At 39.3% G+C, this 10,152-nt stretch overlaps 1 protein-coding gene across 13 annotated transcripts in view; it reads left to right on the plus strand.

Moving 5' to 3' along the window:
• Nucleotides 1-10,152, plus strand: part of GTDC1 (glycosyltransferase like domain containing 1) — a 169,793-nt gene that overhangs the window by 124,914 nt on the left and 34,727 nt on the right. For all 13 annotated transcript variants that reach the window (XM_038143574.1, XM_038143575.1, XM_038143576.1 and 10 more), the window contains one exon: nucleotides 9,593-9,943. In XM_038143574.1, the coding sequence (XP_037999502.1) occupies nucleotides 9,593-9,943 (351 nt within the window). The remainder of the gene's footprint in view (nucleotides 1-9,592; nucleotides 9,944-10,152) is intronic.

Here is a 10,152-nt window from a genome sequence, read left to right on the forward strand (position 1 = left end):
TAAACCCAAGTCCTGCAGTTCACCAGTGTCATAATTGCTGCTGCCCAGGAAGAGGGATTAACAAGTGAAGAAACACTAGCTAGGAGAGATCCAGTGGCCAAGCTGAGTCTCGGGTGTCAAATGTCTCTCTCAGGCTTTGCATCCCTCTGTAATTTATATTTAGCTGTTAGGCTGGCGTGATAGGAGCAGTCAGCTTGTGAGGAACACTGCTGGGAAAGTGTTCAGGCTCTTGCTGAAATGGCTGCACTTGAGCTTGTGGCACACGAGCTGTCCTCCAGCAAGTTTTTTTTTTGCAGACTTAGTTGGCTCTCTGCACTCTGTCACAAGGCAGGAGTGTTCCAGAGAGCCATAACCATGGCTATAACCTATAACCCTCTTCTTATAAATTAGTGCAATCTAATTCATTGTGTGCAATAAAGATACTGAGCTGGTTTGGGCACCAGAAGCAGCAAGGATGTGTTTGTGCAGCACTGCCCTGGGATTGAGGTATCCTGCTGGGATCAGGTCTCCCTGCTAATGCAGCCTCTCTGCCTCCAGTCCTTCCCTAAGCAGTACAGAGCTAATGTAGGAAAGTTTTCTGCTGCAGCTCTCCTAAAAGGCAGTATCTGCCCAACTCTTAATTTGAGGAGGTTATATGCCCCTGTTCATCCTCCACCAGTTCCCATTTCCTATCCCAGAATTCAGATCTACTTTTTTTTGGCATCAATTAAAGGAAGGTTGTGGGATTCTTTGGCCAAGGAGTTAAAAAGCTACAAAGATTGGTAGTTTCCCTCCTTACAATAGGAATGTGATTGCCCTAGTTCTGTGGTTAGCATGAAACAAGTCAGCTCTGTCATGAAGTCAGTGGGGTACAAGTTAATACAAGGTAGTAAAGGAATAAAACAGCAAAGTCCACAGTCTTTTATGACAAAACCAGTATGATCCTGCTGCAATATAAGGCCCTGCTGTGAATGGTATTTTCTGATGCTTGGATAAGTGCAATTTACATATATACAAAGTGTATGAATAAAGTTATAAAAGTATACTTTATGTTTTTTTTCCCTTTGAAAGTAATTTTCTATTGTTCAAACTTTCAGCTTTCACTGGTTTTGTTTCTAAAAACCCCAAAAGGAAAAGAAAATAACAAAAGTCCATAAAGGCAAAAGGGATATGTTCTCATTTCAGTTCACAGAATTTCCTGCCTTTAAACAATACAAATATATGCCCTTAGGTTTCCAGCATGCTGGAAGGATACTGAATCCTTGAAACAGATCAAATTAAAAGCAAGTCCACTATAGAAACATCAAGTTGTAGCAGCGTGTCGAAGAGATCTCAACAAGGATTTGTTGACGGGTTTTAACCATGTTGCCTAGACTTATAGAATCCTAAACTGCTGAATCCATGAGTGAATAAACACTTGGAAACTGCAAGTTCTGGGCTGAACTGTGCACAAGTAAAATCTGATGCTTAGTTAATTGGTGCCTGTTCATTAGAGGCCCCATTCAAAGCAGTTATTTAATATAACTTTGAAATGTATCCACAAGTAGAGCGGGAGTGGGTAGTTTTTAATGTCACAGGTAGCTCAGTGATGGGCCAGCAGTGTTTTACAGAAATTCCAGGGACTGTGGCTCCCCAGGGATTCTTCTGGCACCCAGATGCTGAAAGCCAGATGATCAGGGATCACAGATCAGCATCACTCTCATCCTGATTTACACCAGAAGGGAGTCCAAGGGTTTGGTGGGGTTTTTCCCCCTGTAATGACACTGCTACTAATAAATATATATATAATACTAATAAATTAATATTATTAATATTTTTAGAGCTTTTTGTCAAAAACCTCATCCTTTCAGAGCAAAACTGAAGGTTTCTGGGGTTTGAACAATGAATGAGACTGGGCCCTACTGTCAAAGTTGGGATTAGAACTTGGAATTTCCTCTAGTCCACACTGCCTGGTTGAGATACAAATGCTACACATTTAAACTTCAGTTGTAGTGCAAAAGCAAAATGCAAATTAATATAGTAACACATTTTTAAATGGAGGTCAAGGTCTCTACATTAGCAGGTCCTGAAGGGCAGAGCCAGTTTACTAGAATGCACTGTGGCTGGGATAGCTCCACAACAGGCAAAAAACCCATTTTTATTACCATTTGAATATTGTATTATTGACAAAGTGTGGTTAAAATTTTGGTGTGCATACAATTATTATTTTTAATTAGTTTCCCTGACTTCTTTCAGTTAAACCTTCATATGAAAGCAGACTTCATTGCTTATTTATTTATTGGGGTACCTGAGAAAGCCTTAAACAGTTCAGGTGAAGGATGTGTTTTCCTGAGAAACACACAGAAATTTGCATTTGCACAGGCGAGTGAATTATCAAAACCAGATGTCAGCAAGTGGAACATTTTACATAAATTTATTAAAATCATTATTTACCTGTAAGTTATAAGAAGGGCTTAGTTGCACTAGTTTGCTGCCAATATGTACTGCCAATAATCTGCCAAAAAGCAGCTTGCTGACAAAATCCCTGAAATGGTTTGCTTATGATTGCACAGAACGTTACAACCCTGAGTCAAATGAAAACCTACTATAAATGAACTCTTTGATGGTGGATTCGCTGGAATATGGTATTGATATATGGTCTACAGTTTATATGGATTATGTATACTGTGCAAGAAATATGGATATCTATTAAGGGTAACATGATATGTAATCGGTTAGGACAGTTATTGTTTTCAGTGTTTGCTAGGAATAAGATCACAGGGTGACTGCTCAGTTCTGAAATACAGATTATTCCTGTGGTGCCCAAAGCACCAGCAGGCCATTTCTCCAATTAATACAGAAAGGCTATTGAAAATGTAAAATATCTGACATCTATACAGAGTAATTTTAAAGGCAACTTTACTTCTAGGAACAATTTATACATTACATAAACTTGTATTTTTCATCCAAGTATCATTTCGAGAATAGCAAGCCTAAATATTGGAGGCCATGGGGAAACATAATATTACGATAATGTTCTTTGGTGCGGTTTGGAAGGTTTTAGGAAACATTTGGAAGTATTTTTCTCATAAAGTCACTTAACTATTGAAGTGTTATGCTAGCACTCCCTTCTGCATTGTGTATGTTGCAAAGCAGCCTAGTTAAAGGGAACATTCATCCCCTATATCCTGATTAGAAGTAGTTCCAAAAAACCAGGAAATTATACGTTATAGGATCCTGGGTTTAGTTTAATTAAAAGGAAAAAAGAAATTCAGGTGTGGTACCAGTTTTCAAACACCCTTTTCCAGTTGTGTTTAGCAAGAGGAGATACTGTACTGGGTAGAACTCTTTGTGAAATTTGCATTCTCTAAATAAGCACTTGAGAGCTCAGCTAGTTTGTTTTTTGGGGTTTTTTTTCTGCTTAAGGAAACACTAATAAACATAAGCAATCCTTTAGAATCCTAAAGAGCCTTAAAAACCTTGCAATTCTCAGAAGCCCAACTTTTTTTCCCCATAGTGTAATTCATTCTTTTGAACTTCTGCTAAAGCAGAACTTGAGTCAATAATTTCTAAATTTCTGGCAATTGTTATCAAGGGACTCTTAGAGCTCCAAAAGTTACTTTGTGGTGTCAGTGCAGCAGATCTACGTGGTCAGTGTTTAATTATAGAGAAAATTACTTTTTTTTTCTGAACTATTAATTAATCCATATATTCATATCTTGCACAAAAAACACGTAAGTTATTTTCACCTGCACTATAAAATATGTATTTTAGTTCATTACCAACTTTCTGAGGAGCTCTTAAATTATCATCATTCCATTTCTGGAGAATGATGGACACAGAAATTATAACTGCAGAGATTCTTGTAGTCACTGTTAAAGGACTTCGGAGAATTAAAGACATGAACTCAGAAATAATATATTTAGGGTCAAACTCAGTCTTATTTGATGTCAAAGAGAACTTTGCCTTTCACTTTTCCTGTTTCACTGCAGGCTAGTGTTTTTCATGGAATTTGGGGAATAATTTTTGACACACTGGCAGTGGCTGCCCTGAGAAGCTGTGGCTGCTCCATCCCTGAAGTGTCCAAGGCCAGGCTGGAGCAGCCTGGTCTAGTGGAAGGTGCCTCTGCCCAAGTTCCAACTTGTCTTTGAGGTCCCTTCCAAGCCATTGTGTGAATGAGAGTTGAAGAGCACTTGTGTTAAAATCCTCGTCCTCTGGGGTGTTAGAGTACACCTGGAAGAGGGACCTTGATGTTTGAAATTCAAATGTAACACTGAGGGGAAGGTTGAGAGATCAATTTGAGCATCCTCCTTAGACTGACCTACATGACATCTTAGAGCATTAAAAAAAAGAGTGTTGTTGAATTAGAGTTAAATAGATTGGAAAGAAAAGTGTAAATGTTAATTAGAAGTGGGACTTTTTGACAGTGTCAAATGCGGATGTTGGATATTGAGGGATTTCACTCAGAAATTATTTGGAAAAACAGGTGAAAGTTACAATTTGAGGCAAGAGATTTGTCCTGTTGGCCTTCTTATCTCTTCACTATTGAGATCTCTCTTGCTTTCCTCATCTTCCTTCCCCACTCAGATGGACCAAGTTGAGTCCAAGCCAACTGCCTGTGGTTGGTCTGGGTCCAGCCTCTGTTCTCCAGGACCACCTTTGGATCTGCCTGCTATTCAGGCATCCACTGGAGTGTCAGGGTTGTTGCATTCAGCTGTGTTGCTAAAACAGCATTATTTTGGCTATTTTATCAGAAACAAGTCAGACCTTGTGATATCCCTCCCTGGTTTATCTGTTGTCTAGGTTACACACCAGTTCTTCACTCTGGCCAGGAAGGAAGATGTCCTGGTCAGCTTCAGCTCTCTCCCATACTGTTGTTATTTAATATCTGCATGTGCAAACTGCATTCTTGACCTTTGGTGAGAGTTAAAATTTGACTGGAGGAGGCTCCTGAGCAACCTGTCCAGCTGCAACCTGTCCAGGGCCTTCCAACCTCAGTGGTTCCCCGAGTTTCTCCTCTGTCATGGGAAAGAGAAGACAATGATCACACCTCAAATAAAATTTCATACTCCTGCATCCTGCAGGTTTCAAGCAGGGAAATCAGTGTAAACCATGCTTATTGTACCCAGGAAAAGGCACATTCTGCTGTGGGAAGACAAGCTGAGCCGCAGACCTTGGATTTTCTTTTGCGATGCCCTTCCCAGTGCTTAATCTTGGCTCTGCTCAGTTTTCTTTCTGTTCTCTCTCTTTGCTCCTAATCCTTGTCCATGCTTATAAGCCCCTAATATTTATATGGCATTATCTGTGTTAGAGATTACTGCTGACAAGTAATCTCTTCCCTCTTCTGAATGAAGAATTACAGCCATTGCTGAAGATCAGAAAGTGAAATTAGATCCCCGAAAGTATGTGACAACTTCAATAAGGCCTAATATCAAATTCCCTGAATATTGGGGATCTTCTTTCAAGCTTTTAGGTTTGAACTGTAGTACAGCTTCAGGACACCTGACCACACTCAGCAACATTTTTTTTTTTTTTCTGTAGGGCAAAATGTGACAGTAGTTGAAGAGAAAAAAAAAATTAAAAATGAACTATGGCTCTTCTTCCAGTTTTGTAATTTGTTGCAATCTTTTGAGAAGTAGCTAAATATAAACAGCATCAATTTTATTGTTATCAACTGATCTATGATATTAAAGATGAAATAGAAATGTATGATTTTATATATCAATAAGCATATGCTAATGGAGTTGCTCTCTGTTCCAGTTTGGCACCCAAAAATCTCGGGGGTTTTTTGTTGTTGTTGGTGATGGTTTTTTGGGTTTTTTTAACTTAATTTCTTAGAATAGAATCAGCAAAATTCTTCAGTTTTGAAAAAAACAACTTTGGTATTTCTACAGTGCTTGGTCAGTAATAGGTATGCATGGCTTGGAGCAACCTGATCTAGGGGAAGGTATCCCTGCCCATGGCAGGAGGGTTGGAATGAGATAATCCTTAAAGCACCTTCCCACTCAGACCATTCCAGAATTTTATTATTTTTAAACTTTTAATTGCAATATTAAAAAAAAAAATCCACTGCACTTTCAGAACTCTTACTTTGCACCCAAATGTAACTACATTTACAGAAGGCCCAATCTTTATTGCTTTTTAAAAAATTATTTATTTATTTTTTCCATCCATCCTTGCAGTCTCTTGGGGCGGTTGTGTAATTTGGTCTAACCTAAACCAGCACTCCAGTTCATCTTTCTAATGTGGTTTCTATTCATCGAGCAGTGACATCATGGCCCTTCCATCCATTTTTTTGTTGTTGTTGATTTTTTAATAAAATGGTGCACAAAGTGACTCTTGGTGCCATGGAAAAGAAGCCAATCCCCATAAATAACTTTTCATTAGGGCAAATAAAGTGCAGTGAATAAACACATAACGGTGGAACATGGCAGCATATTACAAAAAAGAAACATGTGTGGGAAAAGCACATTTCTGCTTCAAGGAAAAGTACATGGATTTCTTCAGAGTGGGGTTTTGTGGCATAAATGAAAAGAAAATATATAATATATGGGTTGTGAGTTAAAAAATCTGTTACTCACAGTAGCAAATATTTAGATTGAAACTCTGAATATCAGGATATTGAATTTTTATTACATATGAACTTAGTTTAATATTTAACCCATCTTTTTAACTAAACATCTAGACCCAGTATGCAAAAAGGGAAAGTTTTCAAGGCTTACTCTTTGTAGAGCCTTCATGAAGTTTTAAAATTGACTGTTCAATGTGTTGGAGAGCCTCAAAAATCTGAATAAATAAAAGAAATTTGAAAACAAGTTGCCATACTAAAATTAGACATCTAAGTCCTCACTGTTTGTTCTGAACTTTCAGTTCAGAAACAGTGAACTGCTTAGTGTTTAAATATATATGAGTTATGCATAAAAGTAAAACATTTCCCATGTTTTTTTAAATATAAGGGACAGTACCTTTTGGAATCTGTTGAAAGTGTTAATATTTGTAAGCTTTGATGATAATTCTTTTTCTGAAAAGTTTCACATGTGCAAGAGTTCATTACAACAAGTTAGTAATAATAATAAAATGCTTCTCCCATATTTAAAATAGAATGTTGTGGCATTTTTCTTGCATGACTGGTGTGTTTTGTAACTAAGATTGAGAAAAATTGTGTGTCCTTGTCGAAAATTAAATCCCACTTCTCTGCTGTGGTAGCTCTCTAGGTGGTTTAATAGAATCATGGAGTGGTTTGGGTTAGAAAGGACTTTAAAGATAATTTTGTTCCACCCCCTGCCCTGGGCAGGGTCACCTTCCACCATCCCAGGTTGCTCCAAGCCCTGTTCCACCTGGCCTTGGACACTTCCAGAGATTCAGGGGCAGCCACAGCTTCTCTGAGCACCCTGTGTAGTGTTTCACCACCTTTATGATAAAAATTTTAAAAATTTAAAGCATTCTTTCTTATAGTTAGTCTTTCAAGCGTGTGTCTGCTCCTGCTCCAGCCTGGTTTCTCCATAACCATCATGGTGATGTAGAAGTCCTGCATGCTTTTGATGTTTTAAATGACTGAGATCTGGGCAAGTACTGGATGGAGAGATGCCTCTGGAAGGTGGCAGAAAAGAAGAATTAATGTGAGTCTGGAGGAGCAAAAATGTGCTGGGGAAAGCATAAACACAAAAAATGCACTAACTAGACACTGTCTTTTCCCAGCATGCTTCTGGGAAATGCACAAGAACAGGTTTAGATGACTTTGTGTTGTTATTAGTTTATTTTCAGGTCATTTATTTAAGTGTCATAAAGAACATTAGCTGGTGGTTAGGGACTCCAATATCCATTATATCATTCCAATCATGTGGACAAGTTTATACTACACATGATTTACAACGGCCTTTCTGCCGTAGAAATTGTTCTCCTCAGGTACAAGGTTTTATTCGTGGTTGTATTTAGCAAAATCCAAGTGGCTGAGCACAGCGACGTCTTCCAATCAAAGTCCAAAAATTAATGCCTTTCCACGAACACCATGGATTGCAGCAAGAGCTGTTTATGGCTCTCTGCCTACATCTTTTATCATGTCTCCACTGTTGTTAGTAAAATATACAGAACTACTTTATGCCAAAACAATGGAAGTTAATGCAGATAACTTGTTCCAAAGTTAACCATCAAATAAATCTCTCTCTCTCTTTTTTTTTTTCTTTCAAACTGTTAAGTGAAATGGTGTTCTAAAACTTTTAAAAATTGTCAAGATGATGAATACTGTGTGTGTAATACAAGTAAATACCATGGAATTGATTGCACACACATGTCTTAAATAAAAGATATTAAAGAGTATATTCCAGAGAGAAATCGGTGGAGTTTTATCTAATATTATTAGGAATTCTGCAATGACAGATCAGATTTATAAGGGTTGAAAACTAAGGAGGAAACCTGTTCAGAAACAGAAATGGTGCAGTGAGTGGATGGTTGGCCAGGAGATTAAAGACAGGCAGGGGGATAGAGCCTGCCTAGGTAGCCTGACCTCTCACACCTCAAGCAATTTGTCTTAACAGCAGTAATTTTTCAAAATATCTTAGTTAAATTTGGGTTGGTAAATCAGTCCTTTCAATGCAGGCACAGCTTGGTAGTTTAGGAAAAATCCCTTAACCTGTTTCTGCTTCAGCTTTTCCCATATGTAAATATTTAAAAGTACATCCTGACGGGGCTGTGTCTGTGCTTCAGAGGAGCCACCAGCAGCCAGTGTTAGGTCTATGACCAAAGGCTGAGGGAACTGGGATGCAGCCTGGGGAAGAGAAGGCTCCAGGGAGACCTCAGTGCCCCTTCCAATGCCTAAAAGGCCTGCAGGAGGGCTGGACGGGGACTTTGAACAAGGGATGGAGGGACAGGACAAGGGGGAATGGCTTCAACTGGCAGAGGATAGTTAGATGGGGTATTGGAAGGAATTTTTCCCTGTGAATGTGGTGAGGCCCTGGCAGAGGTTGCCCAGAGAAGCTGTGACTCCCTCATCCCTGGAAGTGTCCAAGACCAGGTTGGATGGGGCTTGGAGAAACCTGGGATAGTGGAGAGTGTTCCTGCCCATGGCAGAGGGCTTGGAACAAGATGGTTTTTCAGATCCCCTTCCAGCCCAACCCATTCCTTGATTGTAGGATTCTGTGTATGGAATTCAGCCATACCAAACTTGTACTTCTAAACTCAGAGAATCTTTTGCTGTTCCTTGGGAGAAGAGGTCGATCCCCACCCAGCTCCATCTTCTTTTCAGATAGTTGTAAAGAACAAGAAGGCCTCTGCAACTAGGATAAAGGATTGCTACCAATCTTAGAAGTAATACTGGCAAAAATTCCAAAACCTGGCAGAGTTGCCCTCTTTCTTCCAGATCTGTTTGCATTGTTTTATTTTAGTAGGTGAATAGTTTTATTCTCCCTGTTGATGCATGTGCCATTAGGGAAGGCATTGTTTTATTTCACAGGTGTCACATTCACTAAAACAAAGCGTGTCTTCCTGAAGTCATGTTGTCATTTAGATGGATGTAAAATATCAACCATATTTGACCTTCTAATGTGCTATTACTTAATTAGTTGTCAGGTGAAACTTTAATCCAGCGTAAACACAATACAGAGTTTTTTGTTTGTTTGTTTGTTCTTTTTCCTTCCAGGTTCATGCCAGAGCATAAACTTGCCCGTTTGGAAAAGGTAATTGGTGTTAAAAGGAATGGAGATGCTTATCATTCGGAGGGGCTGCCTGGCCAGCAGGAGAGCAGAGCTGTAATGAAAACCAGTGATGCACATCCTGAGTCTGGACTTTGTGAGCCCCAGCCTGGACTCTGCACCACACAGCACGAGGGGCTGCCCTCCCCAGCAGCAACCCCAGTCCAGGCTGAAGCACCAGAAAGTACAAATCCTTGTCAAGGGGAAGATAAGCAATGTCTGACTTTTAACCTCTCTAATATCTTGAGTGGACTGGACTATCAGCAAAGACCTCTGCACATTGCCTGGCCTCACAGGTGGTAAGTGAACAAACCCAAATGCTGTGCCTTCAAAAGATTTATGGGTTTGGGTTGATCTTATTTCTGTGACTTCTGCCCAGTATAAAATAATTTCCTAAACACTGCACACACGTGGAGGAAAAACCCATCACTAACATCTGATTATTGGGAATAATTTGTTGAATATGCATGTTCAGTAATGCTAACCAGACATTCAAACAGCACTGTCC

The sequence above is a fragment of the Motacilla alba genome, chromosome 7 (assembly GCF_015832195.1).
Source record: "Motacilla alba alba isolate MOTALB_02 chromosome 7, Motacilla_alba_V1.0_pri, whole genome shotgun sequence".
Classification (NCBI taxonomy): Eukaryota; Metazoa; Chordata; class Aves; order Passeriformes; family Motacillidae; genus Motacilla; species Motacilla alba.